Below are 15,191 nucleotides of genomic sequence, written 5' to 3' on the forward strand. Positions count from 1 at the left end.
ATATTATGCTATCTCCTTTGCAATATCATAGGTTAGTAAAATTAAAGCCAATAGTGTGTACTCTTTTTTTATATCAAAATAATTTACATTATCTACAAATTCATTGCATATTGTATGTCTTAAAGGCACATAATATAATCTAATTTGCAATATCAATTTCTTGAAATTTAAACCTATATATCAATTTTCTAAAAACGTTATATTAACTTTTATGTATGTACAATACATGAATAATAGTTCTCGCGAAATTATTAAATTACATTTGCGCAGGTATCCTACGTACAATCAAGGCTCGAATGGCTCTAAATATTCTGAGTATAGCACGTTTTCTGCGCGAGTGTCTGTTCAAGCCCAAATAATTACACAGATACACGAGAACTATCACCATAATTACTATTACTATTACGTAACTCCATTGATACACGATCACTTTATATTCTCCCTGATTTTCTTTCGTGTCGTAAGTCATAATGTCAGTATCGAAATGATCCAATATTACAGGGATACTAGCACCACCAACTCGTCTCTTAAGCCACAAAGTGTCTGTATCCTGCAGTACCGAATTTACTGCGCTCATGGTATCACCCGTAGAGAGCAGCTTCTGAGGCTTGTAAAGTTCTCTGTGAAGAAAAAAGAGATGAAAAAAAAAGGATATTCAAATACGTTCACAAAAATTTAAAAACAACTAATAAAATAAGTACATAATTTGCATAAACATTTTACACGAGAGCCATCCATTTTTAGCTGTGATCTCTGATTATTCTATTCCTCCACAATTATAGGACAATTGGGAAATGCAATTTTAAAACGTCAGACTAAATGTAATTCTCGGTGATTTTCTTCTAGCATTTTCTTTTCCGAAATCAAGATACGAACAAGAAAAGAAGTTTACGAAATGTATCTGGATTGCACATTTATATGTGCGTGTGAAATTACTTACATTGGCACAGATTCATTGACTGGTACAGGTACAGCGTAGACAGGGGTGATACATAATGGAAGAGATCTGAAATTGCCTGCTGGCTCGTTAGTTATTAATACTTTACTATGACGATTAAAATGATTTTCCTTCATTCGATGTGGTAATTCTCCAATCTCTATATTACTGGTTGTTTTGACAGTCTTGTGCTTTCTATGGTTTTCATCCATAAAAACAGTAGGTACGTAGCCTGTTGTTGTGTATTCTAAGATAGCGTCGAGCATCCAAAAACAAGCTAAATAATGGACATTAACACCATTTTAATAATCTAATATCCAAATATTATGCAATCACACAATTCAGAAGTTAAAAATTTTTCAAGAAATAAATTTGAAATATCTTCTAAAGTAAAATGTTTATCAATATTTAAAATATTTTTTCATTAACATTTTTTCTTGTAATACATACATTTTTGTAAATGGCTGTCATCGATACAATTTGAATCCCCATAAACAACGAGTCTACCGGACGTACTCGTCTGTTCTTTGACATAATTCTTTTCATCATTCTGATCTGCTTGCGCTTCGTTATCAATCTTACTATCACGTACCATCTCAACATCTTTCTCACTAGTCACTTGTAAAAGTCCGAGTATCGGTACAAGCGCTGGTGTCCCTGATTCTTTATCCAGAAGCTCTTGTCCCTGATCGTACAACTCTGCATACAGAACGATTCCATCCTTTGGAAATCTGAATAAATATGAAATCTGCTGTATACAATCTAAACCAGTTTCCCTGCGCGCAAAATATTTTACCTAGTTAACGTAGTGCCAGACGCGAATGTGACTGGCGCATGTTGGCCAAGGGTGAACTGACCGTTTCGTACTTCGTCGCTAAATGCCACGCCCCAATTAGGATAAAGCAGATCGTTTATAGCTGGAATATTGGCACCTCCCGTCTCGGGTATCCACCATCGACGGGTATTCTCGTCGTAAAATTTGATTTTTCGCATGACTGATATATTGTACCAGTCTGCAAATACAATTACTGATAGACCGTCCTCTTCCACATCACGTTTTAGCTTTGTCACCTGCAGTCGAAATCAAATCACGTCAGCATGTATATACAGAGGAGCCATATAGAAACAAGTCTGATCTTATAAAACGTAAATGCATACTTCTTCAGGGAAAAATTCCTCCTCTGTATCTACGATGAGCAGGGTTCCGTAATTTCTCGCGTCAAAACAGGTGAACGGATGGCCGAGCACCTCAAGATAATATCCGGCATTGCGTAAATGTTGATACATGTCTTTAAAGTTAGTATGTATGTGATCTCCGTTCCAGTCAAGAGGGTCGTTTTTTACGCACAAATCATCTCTAGGGAAATATCCGGGTGGATATCGCAAGTTATGGTACTGATCCCACAAGATACGTTTACTGTAGAGATAATAAGATATTAAAATTTATTAAATCCGCGCATACAAACATGTTTAGCCATTACATTTAAAAGTATTGATTGTTTAGCACATTGTGTGTACTTTTACTCACTGTCTAGGAGGTGTGGGTATAATTTTCGCCTGCAATGGGAGCGTTACCGTTGACTGTCGCGGCTTACCTGCGCCATCACTCTCAACCGTGAGTGAAATATGGCCTGCACAGAAATATAATCTATAATAATAATAAATACAAATCGATTCACGAGAAAAATGATTAATTAATGTTTAAACCTTGTGCGATGCCCTGCCAGTCGCGAGACGTAGGTGGGACCGTTATAGCGACTGCTAACCAGCCAGACCATGGCCACAAAACATCGCTATACGTTAATGCTACATCAATATGTTCACCATTGCCGTTACCGGCATACGGATGCCAAGTGAGATTTACTACATTTCCAGCCACACCCAGACCATTGATTATAGTTACGTTGACTATCGTGGGCATGCCAGTATGGTATATAGCTTGAGTACAGTATGGCCACATATACTGACACTCCGTCAAATCTATGTAGCTAAATATTAATAGAGAAACAAAATCAATTATTGCATCGTATCAAGATTTAATCGGTCTTGCATACTTGTGTTACCATTATTTATTTTATCTGATTATTTTATTATATTTAATGTACGGGATTAATTCATTATATAAATCGATAGATTGATTAAATACAATCCTATATTAAAATTGGTGTGTTACCGGCGATTGAAGCCTCTTTTCCCCAATGTTTAAAAATTCATATCTCCCAGAAAAATAAAGATGTAGACTTTATTCTGGGCTCATCTTAAGGATGAATTATGTGGCTATTTTTTATCAAGATTTAAAAAAAAATAAAATACAAGACGTATTTTTTTCATTATTTATAAAAGTTTACCTTGGATAGAGTGTAACGACAGGAGTGTACGACTGTAAAAAGTGAAACGCCCGCAAGAGATCTAATTTTCCCGCACCTTGCTCGAACATACTAATTCCAGGTAAGCGACGGGCTGAATTTATCAACGCTTGTTTCATACTTGCTGGTGTTACCTTGCAAACATTTATTACTTATTAAGCACAAGATGCAATAGAACTTCATTTTTCTACAATATTCTGCAGAATGATATTCGTATCGGTGCACAAACATGAAAAATCGTAGTTACCTTCTCTTTATTAGTTTTAGATCCATTTACTTCTACAAATGCACTAGCTAATAGCGCAACCGCACCAGCAACAACAGGACTAGAAACAGAAGTGCCGGAAAGACTTCTACATCCGTTCTGTAAAGCAGACCCTCTTACTCCTGATCCGTATATAACTAGGTCAGGTTTAATTCTACCATATCCATAAGGCAATTCCCATGTAGTCATACCGCGCGAAGAGAACCTTGCTATTTGATCATCCCAATTGATGCCTCCTACACCAATCACATCCATTTGATCGGCAGGATTATTTAAAGTGCTATAATACAAATATAAATTAATTATATTTATAGTTTTTCTAAATACATAAAAAAAATTCAAATCTTAAAAGGCATATAATACTCGCTAAACTAAGTAAAACATGTTTGATTAACATGGATTGAAAGACTTGTCATTTTGAAAATAGAGAAGCTATTTTTATTTTAAATAAACTCCACAAAAATGAAAATATTTTTTAAATATTTACCCATACAAAGGTCCGTCATTGCCAATTGCTGATACCATAATGATACCATTGGCTGTAACCTCCCATACTTTATCGACAAACGGCTGGTCCATAAAATCTGGACCACCAATGCTCAGATTTAACACCGTCACCTTGCGAAATATGGCATGATTGAAGGCATCCAAGAACCACGAGGTATAAGACACCTGTTATATTTCAGATGATATTTCAGATTCTTTCAAGTCAAATTACAAAAAAGAAGAGAAGCATGAAGAACAGAGGGATACCTGAGCATTTGTAAAAACACGAAAAATATAAAGATCTGCGTCTGGGGCAAAACCAAAACAGTCTCTGGAGGATGACGCAATGACACCAGCTACAAATGTCCCATGACCTAGGCCATCCTCCCGAGTATTTTCATTCGTCCAATTTATTCTCTCCTTGATATTTTTAAAATGTGGATGACTGGCGGCAAGGCCAGTGTCAAATATCGCTACTTTTATATCCTTCCCAGTAATGCCCATTCTCCATAGTATATCAGCTTCGAGCATATACGTGATTTGCTTCGGTATAGCTCTTAATAATTTTCGAGATGTGTGTCGATTTGTCGATTGTCCAGCCTGAACATTCTGAAATCAAGTTTTTCCTTAACAATTTTATATATCGTTTAATATCAACCTCAGATGCACGTAGCTCTCTTATTTTATATAGTTTCAAAATCTCTATAATTTGTAAACTTACATTGATTTTTCTTTGGGGGCTTCTATACGCTAACGCATCGGAATCGTTTGACGATGTATTAGTAAATTTTAAAGTTCTACGTATAAGTCTCTGCGGCGACACAGTTTTCACAAGTGGATGATTACTTAGAGCCCCGAGCCCCTCGCACTTGTCCGTCTCTTTAATGTGCACAATATCAAAGTCACTAGGATACACGGATGCTGCATTATTACGCTGTATAATCCTCCAGTTTTTGACATTGGATGAGTTCAACGCGGCTCCTATGTAATTCTCTCGTGCACGTGCTTTGTAGTAACCGTTGAATTTGATTATATACTCATTTTCGACTATACTGGAGGAGAACGTAACTTGAATTTCCTGAGTGTCGTGACAGGTGCCTGGGGATGCGGGTGTTCCATGCAGTGGAGATTCCGCGGTACAGTCGCTATTATTACGTCTTTCGGAGCTTCTGCTCAAGTGATTGTGGCTCGACCCATGGGGAATGCAGAGCGAAAGTAACAAGGAGACGTATAGAGAACATGTGTGCAGCTTCATACTATTGATTCTGACTGAGAATACTATACTTCATACTTGTTGTTAGCTAAGGTTGTAGCGGATGCCAAAGTGTCACGAAAATGTTTACGAATGACAACACGAGGGCAATTTGCTTCTTTTTCAGTACACAGGATACTCGTCATTCAATCAAATTCTTTTTGTATTCGTGTCACGAAGAATTGATGGTTTTTACAATCGGCTCGTGGCGCAGCTTGAAATTTCAGCCTTTGGATTAATTGGCGATGATTCAATCGGTCCGAAATGATCCTTGAAAGCAGCCGCGAACGCTTTTGCTCGAGCTTTTTGTGAGCATTCTTCACATCTTAACCTCGAAGGCTTCCGCAGGAAAATGACTTAAAACATTTCCGACAATTTACAGAATGCATTTTAATTGCATGCTACTTTACGTCGTCACGGAAATAAATGACATTGCATTAGCATGAGTAATTCATGTTTAAATACAGCTTGTTAATAAGTGAAATACATGCATAACTAGTATGTATTATGAATGCATAAAGCAACACTGCGCAACACGTGTAAATTGTAAAGAATATACGAGAGAGAGAGAAAGAGAGAGAGAGAGAGAAAGAGAGAGGAGAGAGATCGTATTATCGTATAGAAATTTATAATTTTATAGATAAAAAAACTAATATTTTTATCTCATTTATTCAGTAGAATGATAATAGAATACTATTTTATTTATTAAATTAATATATTATCCCAGACAACACGAAATGAGCCCCAAATCATAAGAAATTGACCAATCGTAATCGATTATTCTCGACATAACCTCCACCAATTCTAAGTGCTTAAAAAAATTACACAAACAATATACAAGTAAACATTCCATAAATATGGAGACTTTATATTAATAACAAATGATATTCTCATATTTGACTACGATCAATTTCAACGGTTTACGGCTATTGCGGAGTAGGCTTAAGATTATTTCACTAGAACTAAAAGTATGATCCAATCAGCGCGAAGAAAACTTCCAATAGTTGGACAAAACACATGTTTTCTGAACGTGCTTGTGTTGACGGCTGGGCTGAGTGGAGTGAACCGTTCCGCACTTTCGCCGTTGGCGGCAAAAGCTGTAATCGTCTATGCACTCTACGCAATTGTCATTTGTTTAAAATATGTAATGTATAATGTGAAATTTGTGTTACATTTGATGTTAATGTTACTTGTTCATTTAAGTGTTATTAATATAAAGTGTCCTTAATTATGGAAAGTTTGTTCGTACATTGTTTGTGTAATTATTTTGGAATCAAGAGAATTGGTGAAGATTGCGTCGAGAAAAATCTTCGTACCGGTGCCAATTGAGCATTAATTAATTTTAATTGAACAAGAATTTTTGATAATATTGATAATAAAATGGATCTCGCGGCCACGCAAGTTTATGAGGATGACGATTTTCTATTTACTCAGAAAATTTCACATGCACTAGAGGAAGAAGAGTCAGTACAGGTTAAGTATAGTTAAGCTGTTACTTTTTTAATATTCAAATGTAAAATTGAGGAAAGAGAGAAATTATACAAATTGCACTTTATTACAGTAAATTTGTAATATTGATATATTCAATAAATCGTAATTTTTTTATTAATTTAATATTTGACATTGAATTATTACTCTCTCTCTCTCTTTCTCTCTCTCTCTCTCCTAACCTTTTATTTTCTATGTGATACTTTATGGATAACAGTTTAACAAAATATTCTATATTTTATGAAATAATTTTAGGTTGGAACATTAAGCATTAATTCTACTGACTATCCAATTAAAAAAGGGATCACAAAAATTGGTAGACTTGGTAGCTGCGACATTGTTATTAATGACGTGGTAAGTTTTAACATATTTTTTTATTATTTGTACAAGAAAATTGAAGATAATTTTTTATAAAAGTTGGATATGAAAAAAGTTCTTTTGATTTTATAATTTGTATAAATTAATATGTCTAATTGATTATATTCTTTATATTTGAATAAAACTTAAAATCTAGTTTGAAGGAAATATTTAGTTTTGTTTCAATATGTACTGTTTGAAGCTCTTCATTGATTTTGACTATGATGTACAAATTTTGCATCATGTTTTTTTACTTTTTTGCATATATAAAGAAGAATAATAAATAAGCATTTGATGAGTACAGAAAAATTTGTAATATTTGGAATATATTTTTTAGACAGTGTCAAAGCTACATGCAGAAATTGAGGCTAGCGGAGGTCAAGGATCAACCTGGTTGAGTGATCTGAATTCTTCCAACAAAACAAAGCTTAATAACGTAATAGTTACTACATATCTTTATGCATTATAGATTTCTGTGTTTGTTTCATATTTAAAATAATCTTATTTTTATATATGCAGACGTAACTATTTGATCGAAATATTTCTAAGTGAACTGCACATGAAACATTTGTATACACATATAAATAATATAAATTCTTTAACGTTTCATTGGAGATGACTGTGATAAAAAAAATATTGTAATAATTTTGAAGAATTAATGGCACTTTGTTTTTATATGTACAGTTAACACTGCAAGTCGCTCGTTCGTATGAACTTAAAGATGGAAGTGTTATTGAATTTGGCAGAGTGCGTGCGACTTATCGTACATATTGTCCGACTGATGACTCAATGATACCAGAAACGCCTGCACCTTCGCGACAGAAAACTGCAAATATTATAATTCCGAATACACCAGATTCATCTCTTGTAAGTGCTTTACATGCGTTCGGCATGTAATATATGCTTTAATTGAGCTAAGATTAAAACTTAGGAGTAAGAAACTAATATTAAAATATATTTATTCATTTGTATAGAATAATTCATCTAGTGTGGATGGTGATGGATCCATCATTTTTGGAACTCAAAAAGATGACGAGAATAGTGTCTTCCGACGACCGCAAATTCCGCAACAATGTCAGCCATCAACAAGCGTCGGTAAAAAGAAAATCTCCATGAATGAAAGTAATGACTCGCGAATCACTACATTGCGCACATCTGATACTAACGTTAGCGAGAGTCGAACCAGTATATATGATCTGGAAACGCAGACGTTTGAGGAGGGATGCAAAACGACATCAAATTCTATTTATGACATGGAGACGCAAGTAGGCCCCATTGACATATCCGAGCGTGTTGTAGACGCGAATGCTACCAAGCAAATGTCAAAACTAAATGTTAGCGATAAAACAGCTGGCAGATCTGTAACGGATATTCACGATGTAGAAACGCAGAACTACATAGACGATATTAACGAAATGGAAACTCAAAAGAGCAATCTTAATATTCGAAATGTAACAGAGAAGAAGATAGATATTCATGTTACGGAAACGCAATCTTACGTTGACGATACTGTCAAAGATGACAGCAATGTTCAGAAATCTGAAATCGATAAAAATAATAGTCGACAGAAAAGTTCAGCTGATATCGAGCGCATTCACGATTTAGAGACGCAAAAGTATATTGCGGAAGATATATCTGATTTAGAAACTCAAGTAGAATTAAATAGCATTGCAACAAGCGAGCAAAACAGAGACATATCCGACATGGAAACTCAACTTGAGGCGAATGTTATGGTAGATAAAACTAGTAATAATCAGGTAAACAAGGATAAAAATAAAAACGGTGCAGAAAGCACTAGTAATTGTGAGGACGGAATAAATCGTGAAGACATCACCAAGTCACCGAGATCCAGATCCGATAGTCCTGCATCTTTGAATTTATCTTCACCAGGAGTTGAAGGTGATCCTTCGTCGCCATTAAACCAAAGTGGTCATCTACTTGAGTCGTCGGATTTATTAGAGTTCTTTAGCGAGGGCATTGAAAAGCAAGGAGAAGCGCAAGCCCCAAATGCATCCACGCCAAAACCATCTACGAAGATATCGGAAAGGGATAGTAATGTTGAAAAAGAAAGAAACGTGGTGAATGACGAAGAGAATAACGACGACGACGACGACATTTTTGAAGCTCCTACTCAACGCAACTTCGAAGCTTTAATGTCGGATTCCGAGACCGATGAGAAAGATGTGCCAGTAATGCGCAAAGTTTCCAAGAAGAAGCATGGAAAGCCTCAATCGGAAAAAACCAACGATGATTCGGAAACGGACGCGGAGGAATACGTTGCAGAACTGGCTAAGAAGCCGTGTACATCTCCGAAAACTTTAAATAAGCCATCTACTGAAGATGTAAGTAATAAAAATGACCCTGGCACGAGTATCGAATCCGAAGATATGTTTGATGCACCAACGCAACGATTAGACGATTGTCGTACGATTAAGGCTTCAACGAATTCTTCAACCAATCAAGCAGAAAACGCTAATGAAATTAATGACGCCGAGATTGATCATATGGCGCCGACGCAAATTATACGCGATGTTGATCAGGGCGATCAAACATGTACGTCGAAAAAGAATCAAAATGTGGATGATGTGGCAAATACGCAGATTATTAACACAAAATCGATCGATTGCACAACAGAAAATCTTGATTGCGAAGACATAGATTATGAGCTTGCGCCTACACAAGTAATCAGTGAAATTAAAAATAAAGAAAAAAATTCCATTTCGAAAACAGGCTCTACTCGGGTAAATTTAAATGACACTGTTGAACGAGAACTTAATGAAATGTTTGATGATGTAAACGATATCAATAACTCTCACGAGTCGCCGCTTATGTCGACGCAATGTTTGGAAAGTCTTCTGGAATCTTCTCAATGTGATGACTCTGCTAATAAAACCATCGCTGGCGTTAGAGATACAGGTAGCGTGCTACAAAAGCAGATACAAAAGAAAAATCGTGCATCTTTTAATCAACATTCGCATAATTTACCGAGTACCGAAGTAAATGCGAATGCGACAAATAAGGCAGAGACTGATTCGCAAGATGTTTATTTTTCCACTATTACTACAAGACGAAAGAGAAATATTATAAGAGATACACAAGAATTCGCAGATTCCGTGGAGAATACAACTCCTCATCAAGATGTTAATTCTTCGCAGGCGTCTAAAGCAAACAATAAAAAAGCCATGGATGATAATGTAGCTGTGGAATCTGACAAGAGAAGAAAAAGAATACCAAAGAACAAATCCGATGCAATAACGGAAACATTAAATGACAATAGCAGGAATGAAATCATCTCGAGTGAAAATAACGGAAGAAGTCTTCGAAGTTCGAAACGAAAAGATGAAGCTCCGTCGGAAACGAGCAAACAGATTTTGGGGAGTAATCAAGCTAAAATCGGCGTCGATGATGCCGAAGAGAACACACCGATTTGTACACCTTGCCCATTGGAAAATGGACAACGTCTGCAAACATTGTATGAGAATGACGATGACATTCTAATGCGTTTACCAGCTGTTAGAATATCGGGAACACTCTCAAATCCTGCGAGTCCTTCTGCGTCATCGACGTCGACTGTACGTAGTACAAGCTCTAAACGAAACGCTGCAAGGAGTAAAGCGAAAAAAAATACAGCCTCGAGAGGAAAATCACTACGAAAACGTGATACTGAAAATTCTGAGAAAAATGGGCCATCCGGTAGTCATTCAAATTTTGTTCTTGGCACTCTAATGACTGACAAAATGCCAACTCTTGTGGACACGTCCGGCGATTCCGACAGTGAAACCGAACGTAAACGATTCCATCAAATGGCAGGCAGAATGTTCAACAACAAGCTCAGTTGTCCGAAGCAACAGGATGAGGAGAACGAGGAAAGTGCACGCATCTCACCAAATTTATCAAAACATTCAAAGCAGAATATGGATGTTGAATCGAAAAATTCTGTGCGGACCAGTTCGAGGATAAAACGACATCCCAGTAAACAAAACGACGAGAGTTTGCGTGATTTTCAAAAAGAGACTTGCATAAAAAATACAGCCTCTGGAGCAACCAGATCTACAAAATTAGAAACAAAATCTGCCATCGCTAAAAGAAAGGTATCTCAGAACGTGACAGAAAAAAGCGAGCAAGTTATTTCGAAGAAACGTAAAACAGCTCAAGTCACTGAGGAATGTCCAGTTTCTACACGCGATCGAGGAAATACGATGAAAACCGCGACCGATAGACAGTCACCGAATATCCTTCAGTTTACTAAAATGAATTCATGTGAAAATTCTTCTACAAATATGAAATTTCTTGAAGATAATAAAGCAGCATCTAAAACTACATTGCAAGAAACTCACGAGATCTCTTTAAATACGGGAACAGATGGAAACGTCGGTCCTGGAAGAGCGAACGTTAAACGAACCAGGCGTATAATTTATGACAATCAAGTTACGACACATGTCAATGATGAAAAGAAAAACGAATTAGCTGAAATAAAAAGAACAGAAACGCAAGGCAAGGTTCTGAGAGTTCTGCTTAATCCTATAAAGAGTCCCGCGGATGATGCATCGCAAGAAGTCGAGAGAATTATGGCAAGAGGTCCGAGCAATGCGCAGGATAAGAATTTATCGATCAGAGAAAGTAATAAGGCGAAGATATTCCAAAGACAATTGAGAACCAGAAGCAGGAAACGACCCGATTCGGATACTGATTCTGTTTTAACTGAGAGTAGCGTGTCATCTGGGATAGACTCTGATAACACGCAACTTGACAATTTTGCGCCGAAAGCTAAACGCGGAAGGTCTGCTAAAAGTTCCGTCTCTTCGCTGCCAGAGGCACAAATCTCAAAGAAGGAAACATTCAAGAAGCCTACTCGTATCAGTCAGAATTCTACAGGTTCAATTCTTGATTCCTCCATAGGAAGCACGACTGGTGAAAGTAGCCAAAGCAGCACGGGAAGTGACGCTTCAACAAGTTCTAGATTTTCAAGATCGAAGGCAGCAAGCATGAAAAAGAAGCAGAAGATAGAGTCGAATCAAAATAGACTAATCGATGAGAGTGCCTCGAAGCTAAATGCAAGCGTAGAAGTTCCATCTCCTGTTTCAACACCTTCCAGAACGCGCAGGAGTACGTCTATCTTAAACACTTCTACGTCATCCGCAATGAGACATAAAGTTTTGTTCACGGGTCTAACGGAAGATTACAATAAGCTTATTAAAACGTTAGGTGAGTAATTTAAATAAATTATAGAATTAATTTTTTCGCAATACATTATTAACGGTTGTTTTACTTATTGACAATTTTATTTTACAGGTGGAGTCAAAGTGGAAGATCCGGCCAATTGCACCGTTCTAGTTACTGACAAAGTTCGCCGAACGTATAAATTTTTATGCTCTTTGGCGAAGGGTGTACCCATAGTGGCGATCGATTGGTTAAAGGATAGCGAAACGGCGGAGCGATTTCTAGATTGGGAAAATTATATATTGAAGGATCCCGCCGCTGAAGCCAAGTTCGGTTTCAGACTAAGGAAGAGTCTTGATAAAGCTAAGGAGAAAAAATTATTGGACGGCTACATCGTTGTACTGACGCCGAGCGTAGCGCCACCGCCTATAGAAGAGTTGAAACGTAAGATAGAAAATTTTTTTTATATCTATATAAAATTCATTTAATTCCAATCGTTTATATTTGTATTTTTATAGATATAATAGCGTCTTGCGGAGGAAAAGCTCTATTACGTCCACCGACTAAATGGCCTGAAAGAGCGATAGTTTTGTCACGTGAAGAAGATTTATCAAACGCAAGAAAGTTTCTCGCTAAAGCACCGAATACTGTTACAGTACAATCTACAGAATTTATCTTAACCGGCATCTTAAGACAGGAAACGGATTTCGTAAAATATAAGTTAACATGATAACCATTAAGGCTGTTAACATCCAGGTATTTCGATTATTAATTTAGAGATTAATCCTTACTGACAGTGCTATGTACTGTCACACGCGTTTTCCAGTAAATGAAAATCAGGTGCATTGGTTTTAAAATCTAATTTAATAATTTACTAATTGATATTATTTTACATAAAACACGAAAGTGCTGAGTTTGTTAACTTAATATAATTGTCTTAATATTACACTTTTGAATTCTTCAATTCTATAATATTTTAGTAAAACTCTATAGATGGATCAAATACTTATTCCATCCAGCACATATGAAATATTTGATTCTTTTTTAATAATGGATTTATTAAATTCATTTTTCTTCCATGTACTTAATATATTGAAATATTCATATTTTGCAGTTTTAAAATAATTTTTATGTGCAGTAGTTTAATCAATTTTATATTTTATTACATGTAATTAAGAAGATTGGAACATTAAAAGTTGATTTTACTCATCACATTAAGAGATTACAAGAATGGACATGCTTTGCAATTTGCTTTATTATAAACTATACAATAAGTTTTAGCATTACATTTTTCATTATTTGTTTACAATTATTTTTATAGGCTATGGATAAAGAAAAATATTGTTATGAATTTATAACATTTTATATAAATTCATAAATAAAACTGATTAATATCAAAATTGAATAAAGTTTAAATCTATTTTAGAAAAGAAGTTTTTTTTTCTATTTAAAGCTCTCCTTTAATTCCAGCTGTGTGCTTCAATACATTCTCATTAAAATGAATCGAATTCCAGAATTCTTTTTCTCCAAGATTAACACTGCTGTCCATATTAATTTTATCGGGAGCAGCTATATGTAAATAATGAAGTTCTTTCTTTGAAGGGTCTAATTTTGGCCATTCGACATTGGCTACTTTTGGAATTCTGAAAAAATTTGAAGAATTAGTTAATTTTCGTGTTGCGTAAGTGCATGTTCAATGTACTGCGTTCAATATGTAAATATTTCATATTTACCCCTCTGTAGCAAACAATACCCAAAAGTCGATTAAGTGTTTCTGCATATTACGATCTTTTTGTGTTGTTGTTGGATTTAACCAGATAGTGTCTAATACGTAAAATACATCGTCCCCGTGTGAAACTCCTAATAGATGAATAAAATTTAAATTAAGGTTCTTTATAAAATACAAATATGTTTGTATTTATTTGTAAATTTGTAATTGAGCATTGATATTTTACAGACTTACCATAATTCACAGTGGTACCGCTGAAACTGTGGCTTAAACTTTCCGCTCCTCTGTAACTGAAATAATGATACCAAACTGGATTCTGATTTACTTTGGCTTGCATTCGCGCAGCCTTCTCGCTATCGACCACGAAGAAGCGATCACTCGCCATTTGTATCAGTTCTTTCGTACTCTGTCGATCTATCGGTTTTGTTCCAAAGTAATGTTTCTTAATGAGACGAGCAATCTCGACATGCTTCTCTTTCGGAATGGTGTAGTTAAAGTCAAGAAAATCCGGTCCGAGAATATCCCATTTATCGTTCAACTGTTTCAGATTTTTGTCATCAGCGATAAACTCTACGATAAATTAATATTCATAAATAACTGTGTGTCATTGAAGTAGGAAGTTTTCTTATTATTCTATCATTATTTTACCGGCTACGGGATAAAGGCCTTCTTCGCTCGTTACTCCCGTAACCCAAGGTACATCCTGGACGTCTCCGCTACTCACGATTTCGACGGGTGTTCTATCGATGAAAGGTGCTTCGTCACCAAATTTCTCAACTACCGGACCGTAAGGAGTAAAGGGATTATAGAAGAACGGCTAAAATCATAGGATTAATCAAATTTCTTCTTTCTACATCTGAGGATTGCATTCTTGTTTTAAGATAAGAAGAAAGGCGCGAGTCTCACCATAAATTCACTTGTAGCTTGAACCATCGCGCGAGCTGGACGATATCTCAAGCAACGTATCATATCTCTAGAGGAAGTTGTAGGACATCCCATCAAAGCACTCAATTTCTTGGTCTTCTCTAAAGAGTTTTCAGCTTGCGTCCAACAATCAAACGCTGTACCACTGAACGATATGCCACCTATATTAAAATTTTAACGTAATTGTTAAAACGATTTAATCTTTCCAATTCTATAATTTTTACTAT

The 15,191-nt window shown here is 35.8% G+C and overlaps 3 protein-coding genes across 5 annotated transcripts in view; 1 reads left to right on the forward strand and 2 right to left on the reverse strand.

Annotated features, from left to right (window-relative positions):
* Positions 1-51: 51 nt before the first annotated feature.
* LOC105450010 (membrane-bound transcription factor site-1 protease) lies at positions 52-6,197 on the reverse strand. The gene is made up of 12 exons (XM_011689557.1): positions 4,776-6,197; positions 4,322-4,663; positions 4,056-4,240; positions 3,551-3,848; positions 3,286-3,437; positions 2,645-2,925; positions 2,466-2,568; positions 2,096-2,354; positions 1,734-2,008; positions 1,388-1,668; positions 941-1,214; positions 52-620 (listed from the first exon to the last, which is right to left on the reverse strand). The coding sequence occupies exons 1-12, from the start codon at positions 5,307-5,309 to the stop codon at positions 257-259; spliced, it is 3,348 nt and encodes a 1,115-aa protein (XP_011687859.1). The 5' UTR covers positions 5,310-6,197; the 3' UTR covers positions 52-256.
* Positions 6,198-6,386: 189 nt separating this feature from the next.
* On the forward strand, positions 6,387-13,652 carry LOC105450011 (mediator of DNA damage checkpoint protein 1). 3 transcript variants are annotated; one of them, XM_011689559.1, is made up of 8 exons: positions 6,387-6,779; positions 7,050-7,148; positions 7,489-7,587; positions 7,836-8,018; positions 8,126-12,356; positions 12,444-12,755; positions 12,830-13,067; positions 13,492-13,652. In XM_011689559.1, exons 1-7 carry the CDS (start codon positions 6,687-6,689, stop codon positions 13,039-13,041), a joined length of 5,229 nt encoding a protein of 1,742 aa, XP_011687861.1. In that variant the 5' UTR covers positions 6,387-6,686; the 3' UTR covers positions 13,042-13,067; positions 13,492-13,652. The 3 variants fall into 3 exon arrangements, with proteins under 3 accessions (XP_011687861.1, XP_011687860.1, XP_011687862.1); XM_011689558.1 differs by lacking the exon at positions 13,492-13,652 and having other exon boundaries at positions 12,830-13,336; XM_011689560.1 differs by lacking the exons at positions 12,444-12,755; positions 12,830-13,067; positions 13,492-13,652 and having other exon boundaries at positions 8,126-11,931; positions 12,051-12,157.
* Positions 13,653-13,685: 33 nt separating this feature from the next.
* LOC105450012 (venom carboxylesterase-6-like) overlaps positions 13,686-15,191 on the reverse strand; it is a 2,760-nt gene continuing 1,254 nt past the window's right edge. The window contains exons 4-8 of the mRNA XM_011689561.1: positions 14,947-15,128; positions 14,689-14,857; positions 14,275-14,610; positions 14,045-14,171; positions 13,686-13,954 (exon numbers count right to left, since the gene is read on the reverse strand). Of these exons, the coding sequence (XP_011687863.1) occupies positions 13,759-13,954; positions 14,045-14,171; positions 14,275-14,610; positions 14,689-14,857; positions 14,947-15,128 (1,010 nt within the window). The 3' untranslated portion in view covers positions 13,686-13,758. The remainder of the gene's footprint in view (positions 13,955-14,044; positions 14,172-14,274; positions 14,611-14,688; positions 14,858-14,946; positions 15,129-15,191) is intronic.

This window comes from Wasmannia auropunctata, unplaced genomic scaffold (assembly GCF_000956235.1).
Source record: "Wasmannia auropunctata unplaced genomic scaffold, wasmannia.A_1.0 LD336069.1, whole genome shotgun sequence".
Lineage (NCBI taxonomy): Eukaryota > Metazoa > Arthropoda > Insecta > Hymenoptera > Formicidae > Wasmannia > Wasmannia auropunctata.